Here is a 16252-nt window from a genome sequence, read left to right as displayed (position 1 = left end):
ACCAAGCTGTGTGGTGCAGTTGACATGCCAATGTGGTGCAATGACAAGGCCAATAACCGTATCCTGGGCTACATCAAGAGAAGCGTGGCCAGCAGGTCGAGAGAGGTGATTCTCCCCCTCTACTCTGCTCTCGTAAGGCCCCACCTGGAGCACTGTGCCCAGTTCTGGAGCCCCCAACACAAAAGAGACATGGACCTGTTAGAACGAGTCCAGAGGAGGCCACGAGGATGATCCGAGGGCTGAGTGTCCACGCATTGTTTGTCTGCTTTGTTAGTTCTGAATTCAAGGGTTTTGCCCAGGATCACAGTAGAAATCTGTGTCAGACCAGAGAAGTGCTGGGCCCTTCTGAGGTTTACAGAAGGCACCCTGCCCTTTAGATTACGCCTTAACCTCTTCCTGCTTTTTCACTGAGCTCAACAGAAATGCATATGGACGTACTATGTTAAGCAAGTATTTGAACCCTTTGCTGAACTAATAGCGCAGGAAGTTTTCTTTTTTTCCATGTTCTACAGCTACCTATGTCTAAATATTACAGAAAATCAAATGTTTGTTTAACATTGCAACCTGGTCTAGTGGAAGGTGTCCCTCCTCATGGCAGGGGCATTGGAACTAGATGATCTTTAAGGTCCCTTCCAGCCCTAACCATTCTATGATTCTATGATAAGATGCAGAGATACCACTTAATAGATGCCAGTGTTGGTAACATCATCTTAAAACAGTAGTAGTGCAAGGTCTCTACAGTAAGTGCACAGTATGAATGGCAGTTCAGGGAACACCTCTATGCTATGACTCATCTGATGAATTTTGTATAATATGAAGACAGACATAAATTCAAGAAGTGGTCAAGCTTGAGCAGTGCAACCAGATCACATGGCCTCCAGAGGTGCCTTCCAGTGTAAATTATTCTGTGCTTCTAAGAAGAAAGCGGATTGTTCTACTATTTTAGAAATTAAAAAGGAAAAAAAAAAAGGCTTCTTGATCACATAGACCACTAATTATAAAAGTAAGGTTGTAGCCCAACTGCAACAACAAAACAAGGCAATCACCGCATTATACCAAGAGAAAGAATTTGATTTACAGGTCCAAAGAATGCATCTCACCCAGGCATGCATTCCTCTTGGTGTAAGTTCTGAAAGAAGTCCATAACATGCAAGCAAGCTACAGTTTAATAAGTAATTGACAAGCGAGCAGTGTTTGCAGGTACAGAATGCAAACTTCAGGTTTCTGGCCAGCTACAGCACTGATGCGATAACTGTACAGAACAGCAGTACACTTGCATAGGACAGGTATAGCAGCATACTGGTATGACTGGCCTTAATATCCAGCCTTTGGCAGCTATTGCCATTAGCCTTATTATGGTGAATGCAGTGAAGAAGGAGAATTAATACAATTTTGAATACAGTTTCTCAGCAAAAAAATTGCTTATATTGAGACTGTATATGAAGATTTACAAATACCACAATAAGTTTTACAGACAGAAAGGACCATAGGGATTTTTTTTTTCCTAAAGCACACTAATCCACAGAGGATCCCTTAGTATTCTGCATCAAAACATTAAGGAAATACCTTCCTTGATCTTTTTAGTCATAAAGAAACTATTTAATTACTCTAGTTGTTGGTGTTTCAAAGGATTGCTTTATTATAATTTTGCTCTCAGAAAATCCTCTAGTAAGTATACAGTACAAATTAAAGCACCATGAATTACTACTGAGCAGTTGTTTCAGTATTTCATGTCACAAAAGATGTACATCATAACATTTACCTTTCCATCATGCAGCTTGCTTTAAGAAACATGAAAGTTAAAACTACTTATGCTCAAGCATGCTTAAAAAAAACTTTAGTAAGCCAGTTCATTTTCAAAAATTTACCAGCTGACACTTTAAAAACTATGCAGGAAACCTTAAGAGTACTATTTATCCTGACATTACTTTTCTGCTTACAAATATCTCCAACTTAAGGATTCCTGAAACAAAGGCTGTCTGTTGTTTCTTGCTATATTATTGTATTCTGTAGCCCCTGTAAGATTTTCCGTTGTTTAATATGTCTAATCACTTTTGAACTTATTTATAATATTCTTCGAATCTATGATAAAATGGGACAACGTAATTCCATAGTTTAATGAAATAATAAAAATAATGAAAAATAATAAATTAATAATGAAAAAATACATTTACTTTGTTTCAAACGTACTCCTTAAAATTTTATCTGATATCCCACTATTCTTTATTTCTGAGAAACGCAGTTCATTCTCTTCAGGCCCTTCAATGCCCTTTTTTTTTTATATATACTTACTTTTCTGCCTCCCAGATCTTGACTATTTAACTACTTCTTCCATGTAAGCTTTTCCATACCTTGAATCATGCTTCTTACCTTTCTCTGTGTTTTTTTCCCACTTTTAGTATGCAACGGGCAATTCTAATATGCAGTATTTAAAAATATTTATAAAGAATGGATTGGTAACAGTAGCTTAGCCTTCTTTTTTTGTCTTGCTCTATTTTTCGTCTAAAGGAATGATTTTCTAAGTAACAGAATACAATTTTACTTGTTAACCTGTAATGAAAGGAAATCATGACTACAAACAACAATATTATGTAAATACTGTAATCTTTTTACTCTCTTTTATTAAATACACCATAAGAATAAAACAGTACTAGCAAGTTTGCCCAGATATTAGCATTAGTAAGACCTACATTTTTAACTATTTTTTCTTTTTCTTTTCTTTTTATTGTGAGTATGTATCGAATTTAAAAATATATGTAAGTTTCTCTACTTTTTATAATTAAAAGTGTCACTAATTATTTTTCTGAAGAAAATTTTTTTTTCTGAAAATTAAAAAAGCATTAAGTGGCAATGAAGTGCAAAATACACTTCAATAGCACACTCAAAACAGTGTTGAAGGCACGTGGGATACATCTCTTACACTTATATTCTAAAAGAGATGAGAGACTGTTGAGAACATCAACTTTTCAAAATCTAAAACTGTGTTTCCTAATAATTTGAGGTATTTTTACAAAAATCAAGAATACTTCCTACTTCTATTCCATGGTATATCTAAGAGTATGAATGCACACTTTAACAAAAGTGGAGAAGGAATGCATGAAGAAAAAACTCTCCCAGGAAAATCTGGGATCTGTAAGAGAACCTCAATTCTCTTCTGTACAAACTATACTCCTTGACACGCCAAGTCCTCATCTGCTGCAGCACACAAGAAACAATACATCATTCCCACCTATATTCCATTCTCCAAATTAATTTCTAGTACTATGTCAATATTCTTCTTGAATAGGCTCAGCTCCAGGTTACTATAAGCCATCAGTAGGTCCTGTATAATGATGGCTACCTGATGAAGGCAAATGTTTCCTTAAGGAAATGGTAGATAAAATGGTACTAACAGGCAACAACTGTTGAGATGACATAGATAAACTCTTTTACATGCTACATCACTTTTTACAAGAAAGGTATTTCTTGGTTTTTAGGCAGTTCTAGCAAGGAGATTGTAAGAAAGTCCACAGCTCTATCAAGAACTGAAGATACAGATCAACTCTCATCCAAATCAACTAGACAGTCCTCACTTTTCTCAACACCAGACCACTCAAAATACCAGTATTTAAAATGTTTCACCCCAAACAGCTCCCACATGTAAGCACCCACTAGAAGATAGTGTCTACACCAAACATCCAGCAGCAGATGCTAGTTTTCCCTATTGCACACCTGAAATCTATTAACAAGCCAGACCACAAATATCTGACAAGAGGAAGTTAATGTGTTGTAACCCAGAAGACTAAATGCATTTTGCTTCTTGACAAGGTGACCTTATCAGCAGTTTAAAGATAATTTAATGCTGTAATTTCATTCCCACAGATACATCTGCCTTTTTTTTTTCCTCTACAGATCTACAAGAATACTAAAAACTGTACCAAACCAAATGTTTTCATCCTATGTTACGGTATGAAGTAGGTTTTACAAACCAAGTACACTGGGGGGAAAAAGAAAAGGAAAAAAAAGAATGGAGATGACATCAGATTAGTCACAGTAACACCACTAATGCTACTGTACTGCTCATACTAGCCTCGCATTACTGCAGAAGTTCAGCTTTCTGTATGGTATTCTTTTGCTGACTTATACTCAAGTTAAAAATCACTGCACTGATTAATGCAAAAAATTTTTAACTCAAGGTTACATTGATCTTTTATTTTGGAAATGGGTTACTTTTGTTAAAATATCTAATCAGCATTTAGGGTTCACATTTTCCTCAGAGTGTGAAAATCCTAGCCTAAACATTTAATGGGATTCTCAGACAGGTTTTTAGTAAATCAAATGAAACACTGTAGCTTCCTTTTTGACAAACAGTTTCCAAGAAGAAAATATCATCTTATATCCAATAAAAAGTTAAATATTCTAATATTCTTCAAGAAATTTAACGTTTTGAAGCATCTAAATTCTCTACATTTTATTAGAAAGATGTTTCTCCTGTAAAGTGTAAAATACTGCTTATATGAAGGAAAGCTACCAAACAACAGCTTAGATAGCATAGCAGCCAAAGTATTCTGCAGCTAAAGATCAAACTTCTTGCCACAAAAGACTGCAGTATTCGGGTTCTTTAAGCTCAGAAGCCAATACATAAACCACTGGTAAATTCTTTTGTACTTTAATTTGCCATTTTGGAAAATGTCGACGTGTTTCCAGGCTAGGAATCCTAATGACTTGTCATGAGCACTGTATCTGTTCAAACACCTACTCAAAGTCATTTGAATTTCACTGTCTGGTCAAGGTACAAATGTTTCTTCCAAAAGAACTTCCTGGTTTTGAAACAAACTGAGTCAGTTCCTTCCAAATGTTTATTTCAGATACTTAACTTGTTACTATTTTTAGTCCACTTGTAGTGATTTTTGTCTTATTTTCCTTTTGTGTCTTTGGCTGTTGATGCTAAAAGATGTTCACAGATGGGGAAAGGTGACTGCATAGAAAGCAACAGTAGGCACAAAATGCAACTGAAGGAATAAACTCTGCATATTCAGTTATCAGCATTTTAAGTATGATACCAATGCCAATGTCCTTTTAAATTAAAGATTACTATAGTAATAGCGTTAATAGATTAATAAATAAAACGTTCCTGATAGCTGAGAATATTCAAAACAAGGTTGTTTTAACAAATACATAATATCTGTTTGAGATGAGAAAGATCCACACAGCATTTAAATTACATAATCAGAGCATTTGAAAGGCAATTGCCAGACTTAACTGGAAAACCCTGTAACTATTTCAGTTCTGATATAACACCTAACCACAAACAACATAGAATAAATTATTCCTGAAACTAAGTCCTACTCTGAGAATATTCAGTTGTCTCCAATTTGACAATTATATGTGCAATAACACTCTGCAAGTCTCCCACATTATTTCATTTTTCCTCAAAAAGACATGTTCCACCACAGCTTTCATGTCTTAATATGTTGATAGAAACTGTCTAGATTTCACTGACAATAAAAGTAGAATCGCTTCAGAGTTTAATACCAAGTATAAGGTGAACCAAACATTTTACTTGACAAGAAACATTACAGGAACTCATCGCAGTACCTTATCTACATGGAAAATTAAATCCAGTTCACAGACGTTTTCAAAACATTTGTCTAGTGTTTCCACAAATACCTGCAAAGAGGAAAAAAAAAAAGCCAGAGGTCAAGGTTTAACAGAAACTTGACAGTTCCATTAGGTGTGAGGTTTTAAAAAAAGCAAATACAGAAAACAAATTGTGTTGGGGTTGGGGAGGGTGGAGGGGGAAGCGTTTTTGGTACTGGGGGAAGGAGCCACCTTGCCAGAAGCTTTGCAAAAGCTTCCCTGGCTCCAGGGCATACCCCAGCCCAGGATGAGCCAATTAGCAATAGAGAAACACCTCTGTAAATCCACATTTGTAAGGGGAAGGATAGTCTTGAAAAGAAGGTGGAGAGAACCTGGAGGAGAAGCCATTGACCTGAACCTGCTGTATGTAAGTTTTTTTTCAATTCTAAACTCAAATCCTAAAGCAGCAAAATGGAAGAAGTTAAACACCTGGTTTTGATTCTCTCTCTTTTCAATATGGTTTATTAATCCCATCTTAGTCTTTGAGAGGAACTAGATTTGAAACTGCTTAGGCCCAAAGAAATAGGAATGAGAAGCCATATTCTGCTGACAAAAATAAAGTGGATAAACAGCCTGCTTCCATAGCTACATTTATGTCTACAGACACAGAGAAACAAGTCTACTTGATCAGCCACTTCCAATTGTCTACTTTGCATATCAGGAAAGATTACTTTTACATCTGAATCCCTGGTCTCAGGTCTTGCCTACACTATAAGAGAAGAGGATCACACTCTGCTGTTGCTATTACTACTATTACCAATCTCCATTTTAAAGTAAAACTACATCTAACTGATGTTCCATGCATTTAGAACAAGGATTAAGTTATGAATTGGTATTTTGGTATTAAAGAACAAAGTAGAAACACAGAGTATTTTCACAGGCAGACTCAAGGCAGTAAGGTTCTCTGTCAACAGTTAACTAAGTAAATGATATGTTTCTGTTAAATTATACTGAAGCTAAGCAAAGCGGATCTTTTTTTTTTTTCCTTCAAGTAGTTGTTAATTTGTTCTGATAATTACAGTCTTCTATAGAGAAGGGAGGTGAGCAAACAAACATATGTTAAGCATAACAAACTAAAGAGTTCACAAACAGGTGCAGCAAAACAAATGACCAGAGACATTCTCTTACTTTCCTTGTACCTTAGGAGAATGTGGTTACAAGGACAGTGCTGACTGATATTAGCTGCAGGAAGAAGATTGAAAATAGAGTGTAAGTGTAACTTTTACCCAAAGGTTTTAGCTTGACAGAGCTAACAGCCTGACACTATTTTTGAAATAAAAGAAAATATTCCTCATATACATCACCCAGTTTGCACATAAATTTACATACTCTGACATCCATCTAGTTCCTTGGAAAACAAAGGAATACATTAAAAATAAAAACAGGTCAAAAATCCCCAAAAAAGGCCTCCACAGATACGAGTATTCAGTAGCAGTATGTATGGCCACACATCAGCAACAGAGAAGTTTTATTTTTCCAACCTCCTTACAGTAACTACAGCTTCCCTTGTAATGCCACTTGATTAATTGTTACAATGGCTACTTTTAAACCTTTACCTATCACACAGCGACAATACTACACAATGATTGAACTCACAGATCTCTGCTTGCAATGCATGACCAGTAATACATACTAAACTTTTTTTAATCTAAAGGAAATCAGCTGACACCAACTATTCTTCAGAGAGATTTTTACCAGCTAAGGATTTCTCATGGGAATTTTGGAAATTTCCTCAATCTTCCATTCATGATGGAGAGCTCACTCAGAGTATTGCCAGCACTGAGAAGGTACACATCTATTACGAGTAACTGTGGTCTTTAAAAGCATTAGTCTACAAGGTAAACTAGATTTTTTTACACTAACATTCCTTGACCTATTTTGAGACACCTTCAAATAATCAATATGGTAAATAAAATTAGAGCCACTTTCATCATAATTTCAGTTGAGAGTCAAATGAATTGCATACTACTCAAGCAGTGCTAGAAGTTAGGTACTTCAGAAATTCAGATGTTGCAGACTTGTAGATCAAAATAGCTAGAAGAGAAAACATACCAACTATTCTGGGGGGGACACACACCCCCCCCCCATCAGTTCAAATTTACCTTGTGATGTTATTGGAAAAGAAAGACAAATAGTAAGAAAATAAGGATGCATGCACAATGAATTACGAGCTCCCCCTTGTGCTTCATAGTTGAAATCATAATGTTTTACAGTTCAAAGAAAAACCCATGCGTATCTTCATACAAGTAAACAGGGAAAAAAAAAAAAAGGAAAAAAAACACACCTTTCTTTTGTAGTAAATATGCTTTAATAAAGCCAGATATACACCTGAAGAGTGAAGTATACACATCAAAATACCAAATTGTTATTGGATATATACAAGCCGGGAGCTCCCTATACTCAGCAACATGTAAAATCATAAAATAACACTTTTATCATGAAGGGCTATTTTTTCAGTTAGGTAAATAAGATGACAAAGGAATAAAACACGTATTAACATTGGGAAGGTGACAAGGCTATCAGAAAAATCAGAACACCTAATCAATTAAGTGCATCTGATGCTAGATAATGGCAAATACTAACAAAAGCAAGTACAAAAAATGAAGTAAAACCAACAGAAGTAACTCATATCAAGAATATCCCATTCTTCTTCCTAGGCTAAACAGCAGTGGTAAACCTTAAGACAGAATTATTTCAGTCTGCCATGCAGAGTCCTCTCCTTCACTGCTTTTGACTATCCAAATGCTACTGGAGACTCCAACTAGTTCAGAACATAACAGTCTGATCATATAGTCAGTTCTCCATATACAAGACTGGTTTCTCTTCTGCTTTAAAAGTGATCTTTAATAAGCTATCGTTCACATATCATTGCATATTAAATCAGCTACATTGTTTCCACAGCCTTTCTAATTGGGAAACCCTTGGAGCAGCCTCTGTGTTCTTGCACACTTAAGCCAACTTCTCAGTTTTTAAAAAACTACTCATATACTATAAAGAGAATGCCAAGATTATAGTGTCAGGGAAGTACTGCACAAGTCCTGCTGACAGTCAAAACATAAGTGTGTTGAGTCTTTCAAGCAGACTTACCGATAGACTTAATGCATTATCAATAAGGCTTTTTAGGTCAAAATGTTATTTTTGTTCTTAATTCCTGCCCTTTACTTTCCACCCAACTCTAAAATAAACTAATAGCATTAAATGAGAACCAGTTAGGGATTTTTCTGCCAAAATAGGTATCCCAGTCATATGCTTCTCCCTTTTTTATTTAATTAGCATAAAAGCATCTCTGGTCAGGATGATTTATCTTTTAAGAACTGAGAAAAACATCTTTCATGAACTGCACTGCATTTCCCATATGCATCTTACGGAACAACGTTAACTTGCAAGGCTACATATCACTTTTCCTGGAAGACCGATGTTATAGATTTAGCTGCTTACTGAGTCAACATGTCTTGGAAGAATAGCAATGGGCTAAAATCCTCAAAAATGCTTAGAGCTGACATAGGCTTTTAGGTCCATAAGAGAGTTAAGTACCATTGTAAATGTCACTCAATTTTTCCTCATGGGAGTCTACAGCTAGTTATATTTTCGTACTTTACAGGCTAACAAGAAGTGTCTGAAATAGCTACAACTCACAACATAATTTACACTGAATTCAAAAGACTGCAAAGCCTACCAAGCACAGCACAGATACTGACCTATCTCACATCCTACTGATCAAAAACAATGAAGAGAATTCTGCAAGTATTTATATTAAAAAAAAAAAAAAAGAAAAGGAAATGGACAAAAATTAACAGTATTAATTTGCCTGAGGTGTTCCAACACATCTAGTTCGAACACAGTATAAAATCTGAGGTAAAGTCTATGATTTGTAACACATACAGTGCATTCATTAAGCCTGAGCCAAGACCTACCTGTGAAACAGCTCTGACCTAATGGTGATAGATACTTCTGTGAAGGACACTTAAGTATTACAACAAAACTTTACAATGAAAAGAACTGCAGACTGACATATGTAATCTAATCTACTATAGATTTATTCAGTTTACAAGACAAAAAACTCCTAAGTGCAAGGCCAACTTCTAGGTTCATTTCACCAGTTTATTTTTAGGAGATCATAAACTGGTCCTCTACATAACTACTTATTTAAACAATTCAGTATATGTATGATTCATAACAAACTCCAGATGGTTTACTCTTACCTGTGTTGTCTCTGAACTATTGTAAAAAAGATGTATGAAAATGGTTGAACACGTCCAAACAAAAACCAGACAAAGCTTATTTGCTTGAGTAGATGTGTACAGGTACATACTGCCAGTCTGTGTTGCACATGGGGTTGAGATGTAATAATAAACTTTCTGAGGGCACTTTTCCAGTGTAAGATATATTTAATTCTCATTGCTATTGCTAAGAGGATTAAAAAGCTCCTTGTGAGCCAAACTGGAAATTAAAAATGTTTAATTACTCTCCGAATACTTTCTACTACAATCAAATTGAATTACAATGATCTAGAGAAATGGGAATACTGAACAGCTGCAGATACTGTGGTGAGACTGTATTTATAAACAAAATTATATGGATCAGAAAAAAGGAAAGTATTTCTATAAATAGAAATAGCATTTCTATTATTTATCCTTCCTTCAAGTGATTACACTGGTATGTAATTAAACACCAAGACAGAATGGAAAAGATGTGAAATATAAAGACTGAGAGATCAAAACCCATCAAAATACTTCTGGCTCAAGAAGGAACATAATTTAGAGAAAAATATAAGATCTCTCTAATTCAGAGAGCTTAAGGGCTATACAAATATAGGTAGTAGCAGTAAAATTTAAGTTACACTGTGCAATTAGAAATAACTGGAAGCTACTGATGTGACATTTTTAATATACTGTAATGAATAAAATCTTAGTTGAACTTGCATAGTGGCTCTGAAAAATACAGTATATCCAACTGACTGACCTAGATCCTATCCTTATTAGCTGATTAAACATAAGATATTTAAAATATCCACTTTATCTGAAAAAATATCCCTAAGTCACATGAAATATTAGCATGCTTCTTTTCTCTGCCCATAAATATTTTAGCACTTCCAAGTAGGAAGACACATTAAGCAAGTCTACTAAGCAACTCTGTACAACAAACTGGTAAGAACAGGTCAGTCCATTGTACACCTCATTCAGTAACTTACATTGTTCAGATATTGCAGAATGTCTCTAGAACCAAAGACGATATAAGAATCTAATAAAAAGAATAAAAAGAATTTCTATCCACACAGCCACCTGGAAAGACAATTTGGATTTACTGCCCAGAAGAGCTCTAAACACTGGAGAGCTGGCCTGAATACTGAGAGGTAAATACGAGAAGCTACTCTGCTTCAAGAAAGGTCTGCAGGGACTTGTGAGGCCTTCAAGGCTCACAGTGCTTTCTACAGTGAAATAATTAATAGGTATAGGCCCATGTCTCAGGATACCACAGATTTTATTTATGTGATGAATCAATTATCTTGAAGTGCAAGCTTTTGAAAGGCTTAACAGTAAGTGCATCATATATGTATATGTATATATATATATTTGAGACTCGGTTTATGTAATAATGTACATCACTTCATGGTGTGAAACTATTTTATGCCACATCTGACTACACTAACAATCATCAGTCAAATCGTTTATATGCAAATTTTAAGTTAAAAAAAATCACTGGTATAGTTAGAGTTCTCTAGAGCGTTCATATTACCAGACATTATTTTTATCGCTGCGTTGATACAGACATGTTTAACAGTTTAAATCATATATGCTGTATTGGGAGTCTTGCAGAAGACATTCTATTTGAGATGTTGGTGATCTTGGACGAGCCATATCTGCTCTTTTGGGCTTGAGAAGCCTGTATCCTATTAATGTAATCTATAACTTATTATGTCTTTTGGAAAGGTAAACTATAGGTGCACCAAGGAGTGCAGTGTATTGATACTGAGAGACCATTGCATGATCTTCCACTCTTCTCACATAACACTTTCTGAGTACGCAGACCTGTGCTGCACTGCACAAATTCCTTGGCTGCAGGATAAACTCAGTGCGCTGTAACAGAGAAGCCTGTAAATAGCTCCCACTTGGTACCTGTGATAACACCACATGCATGGCCTTGCCTGTACCTCAAAGTGCAGCAAGAATTTCTCACAAGCACATCCTTTAGGAATAGACCTGGCTTCTTGTAAGGAAACTATATAATAGCTCAACGGTGCAAAAAAGGGAGAGCTTCTCTCCATGGACAGGATCTGCTCTGCATCTGTGGGAAAATACACCTGAGCTCCACTGAATGCTGCATGAATACAGGATGCCCAGCATCTGAAGGGGTATAAGATTTACTATCTACATTCCTCTTCTTATTCTGTTTTCTTAAAAAGTTATCTTATTAAGCCATTTTGTTGTCAAGCCTTTCTTATTGAGATCCAGAAAGAACCTGTACCAGCTCTCTTCCTCCTCACCTCTCCCCACCCACCCCCCAGTGGGGAACACATGCCCAGGGCAGCATTTGCACTCATTTTCTAAGGTATATCTGACAAAAAGCTCATAAGGCACAAGGAAAGTTTAATCCAAAGATGTTTTGGATGCGCTAATCTATTATATATTTGTAGTGAAAATATATGTGTGTGTGTGTGTGTGTGTGTCCATCTGAGTGTGTATATACACACACATAGAGAGCTTTACGTATCAAGATTCTCACAATCTAAACTTGTCTAGCAAATGTTTGAACAGCACCATTTTTACCTGCAGCCAAAACAAGGCCTTGAAAAGCTGCAGCAAAAAACAGCTGCTTATTGTTCAGGAGGTTCCAAACAAACTATTTCCTTACTTTCTCATCAGCTGGGGAAATATTTTTTTCAAAGACAGTGCAGAAAACTTCAGTCTAAAAGTAACACTCAGCACTTTGGTTGTGTCCACAGCATGAAAGCTACCTTCACTTCCAAGCATTACAGAAAAAGATGCAGCTAAATACTGAAGTTCTAAGGTACATCAAAGTAGAATTCCACTTATTAAAAAAAAAAGCAGTAAATAACCCCAAAACTTACTTGTATGAGATCTAAAATGCCAAGCTCACTTTCTGAAGAATCCACACAGAAGACAAAATACAAGGTGGCATAGTGCCGGTAAATTAGTTTGTTATCAGATCCACCTATTAATCTAAAAGAGGAAAGAAAACAGAAAAGCTTAATTAGCCTCTCAGGATAAGTGAGGCAAATCCTCACAGTTATTTCAGTTAATAGGAGGTCTATTGTTAATGGCTGGCTCGAGCTTTCCCAAGTCCAAGTATATCACAACTACTATTTTGTGATATAATTACAATGGAAGAATACTAAGCACCAAGACAGCCCAAGTTACATTTACCACACAAGCACACTTATTGTTACCCATATGGGTAATAATTACCTCAACATAGGCACCTTTTAATTAAAATCAATTCAAAGAGATCACGCAGGTCCATAAAAAGTTGATATTAAATGTACTTCCATTACACACTAGTGTGGGCAGTGTACAGGGATTAACCTGCTTTACAGATTAACAGAGTGTATGCCTATGAATCCTTCCTTGCCCTTCTCAGAACAGCATCAACAGAAGAAGAAAACTAATGCAGACTGGCATTGGGATTACAGAAAAAGCCTTAAATGGGGTTTACGGTCCACTTAATAACCAAGAACATGTTAACACTCTTGTGATACAAAGTGTTTTGATACCTTGATAAGTAAGACTGTACTACAACCAATAGGCTGTGATGCAATGTTAAAGTCACAGAAGCAATTAAATTTTTATGGACTCACTAATCATGAAGTTACTGAAGAAGAGAAGAGATCTTCCACTCTTCTGCTACAGCCTTCCTGAAGAAGGTATATAAGTCGTAAGAAAAGATACTCTTCAGGTCACTAACATTTACTTTGAACAGTAGGAGGCCTGCTATTCTATTTGAGGCCTGCTCAAATAGAAATGAAAATATTTTGTAGCCTGAACCTACATGGCTATGAACACAGTAATTCCCCCTTAATTCTGTACCAGAACTGAGTCACCTGTTCGGTGTATCATAACTCATCCGTTTAGTTTCTGCCTTTATCATAGTGAGAGACTATGTAAATAAATAAAAAGAACAAGAAATCTTTTAGGTCTCTTTTGTTTAAGCACGTTGCTTTACATTAATCCTTGGGATAATAAATAAATAAATAATAAAATAAAAAAATCAGGAACAATCTTGATCAGGAAAAAGACATCATAGCTGACATGGTACAACTAAGCATTTAATTGACTCTGCACACAGAAAATTTAGGCATTAACTTATTAACTTTCAGTAACAAAAAAATTTCCATAATTACAAAATTTAACAGGCTATGACAATCTCTATGTTTAGACTGGAGATCATGAGCTTACTCCAACAATTATGACCCCTTTTCCTAGAAGGCAGTTGTTACAGTAACTGTTAACTCTTTATGACTAATATCTCAAAATAAAACACTCTTCCATTTCAGCACTTCTTCTCTTCAACTAATGCAAGACCTTATTTAAAAAAAACAACCAAGATGATTAAAGAAAGAATATTTTGTGCATGTCTTCTACAGATGGAAGACCTAAGTCTGGCTTTCCTCCCACCTTGCTCTACCCATATTAATAAAAAATCTTGGTTTAAACTGCTTTAGTCGGCAAATGTAAAACCTATTTTTGTCTTCCTAATTTATATAGCAAGCCTGAACCTCGATCAAAAGCCTAAAGAATCCTACTATCAGAGGCTGTCCACTCAAATTTTAGGAACTCAAGCCAAACCACCAGCTACAAAATAGTTTGATTTTCTCAATGAGTATGGCAAATGCCAGTGCCTCTTCAAATGACACCAGAAATCTTTAGCTTGATTACAGGGAAACTGGTTAGGTATCATCTGCCTGTTTCTTCCCCATCTTGTGTCAGAACCAATTACAGCACTAGATATGGCACTGTGTCAGTTACAGTACTAGGAAAAAATACTTTTATTTCCTAAGTCATGTTGCTATATACATGTATGTATGCTTCAGTCAGTAAAGTATATGTATATCTGGTGCAATATGATACTATTCTTTGTGTATTAAAATATCTCAAGTGACACGGCATTTACATTACAAGTGTAAAAACAGCTACATTACAATCCGCAGTACTAACAGTCACTAGACAATAAGTATTGGGCATTTATTTCACTGATACTTACAATCCTCCTTCTAGGAAATTACAGACATTTTCATCACGTTTTGATACTAAATGGAAAGTTTCTCTGATAATTTGTTGCTGCGTATCTTCACTCTATGAAAGAAAACACATTTTGGTAAATAAATAAATAGAACACAAAGTAAATCAGACCCCTCAAACTATCTACTCCTGAAGACTTAAATCTGTCAATTAACAAGCTGCACATTGTTTTTTTCATTTCAACACAAAGACATTTTTACAAGTTAAGTTGCAGAAGAATACATTACTGAGAAACGACTGTGAAAAAAGTTATTGTTTTTAAGAAACTTCTAATGAAAACACATCTAAAAATAGTTTCTTCAAGTTAACAGGAAGTCTTCTGAAGTGCTCTGAATTTTTTGTATTGCCACCATAGCCTGAACAGCTACAGACACGCTTTGAAACTACTTTCACCCATGAACAGCGGGGGAAACTGTGTCTCAAAAGCTTGAAAGGGGTGCGGAAGCTAAAAAACCCACGATACATAACTTTTTCAAAATTAGGTTAAGATACAACAGTACCAGGAGCAACACCTTCTCCTCAGCCATTAGCTTTCTTTCTAGCAGATCAGAAACATCACTTCCGAGTCTCAACTCACTTGACTCTTTTTGAGTCCCCACTGTGCTCATTTTTAGCAAGTCTCTACTACCAAAAAAAAAAAAAAAAATAGATACAATTCTTAAAATCCTACATTTGTTTTACAGCACAAAACCTTAAAGTTATCAAGCACAGATAGCCCTCATCCGCACCCAGGCATGCAAGTCAGCATTTTAAGCTGTTAGATGAACAAACACTCTAAGCAAAACTGGTGCATGTATCTTAAAAGTTATTTCAGATAGAACAGTGCAGTACTCTGCGTGTCTGCTAAGCAAACAAAGCCTGGCATAGGTGTGGTTTCCATTCATCACCTTAAATTCATGTGGTTTTTTTACAGACAACCTTTAGAATCCACAAAGACATCAGCAAAAATCTCTAGCAGAAGCAAATTGCTCCATAAAACACAGAACAAGAAAGTGTAGGTTCCTCTGCTTCCATAGCTTGTGCTCCTTAAATTGAGTCAGCCTTGCTCCACTGCAGTTATCTCAGTTACCTTCCCTGTATTTTCTATGGTAGAAGTAAAGAGACAATGTGCCTTTTTTCCTTAAGAAACTGAAATACTGAGTATTTCAAATAACTTTTGTTTTCAGAATCTGCTCTCATTCACAAAGTTGTCTAGAAACTTATATTAAACTTTGAAATTAGAGCCACAGGTCCACGCTCTGAAAAGTAAAACCATGGCACTTGTGTCTTCCTATTTAATTGCCATGAATTATTCTTTTGCTACCTAATTGCAAAAGATTAACTTTATTTTATGCAACTAAAAATCTTTCAGTATAATTCTCATGTATATTAACAAA

The 16252-nt window shown here is 35.7% G+C and overlaps 1 protein-coding gene across 1 annotated transcript; it reads right to left on the bottom strand.

The window, feature by feature from the left end:
- Positions 1-4926: 4926 nt before the first annotated feature.
- Positions 4927-15917, bottom strand: LOC104519651 (AP-3 complex subunit sigma-1; the record flags this gene model as incomplete). Its single annotated transcript, XM_010169207.2, has 5 exons — positions 4927-5055; positions 5578-5649; positions 12689-12800; positions 14839-14928; positions 15885-15917. Coding segments are annotated over 5 exons (436 nt in total), but the record flags the coding sequence as incomplete, so codon positions are not given.
- Between the last annotated feature and the right edge of the window lie 335 nt (positions 15918-16252).

The sequence above is a fragment of the Antrostomus carolinensis genome, unplaced genomic scaffold (assembly GCF_000700745.2).
Source record: "Antrostomus carolinensis isolate BGI_N321 unplaced genomic scaffold, ASM70074v2 scaffold48355, whole genome shotgun sequence".
Taxonomy (NCBI): Eukaryota; Metazoa; Chordata; class Aves; order Caprimulgiformes; family Caprimulgidae; genus Antrostomus; species Antrostomus carolinensis.
This window is presented reverse-complemented; position numbering and strand designations above follow the sequence as displayed.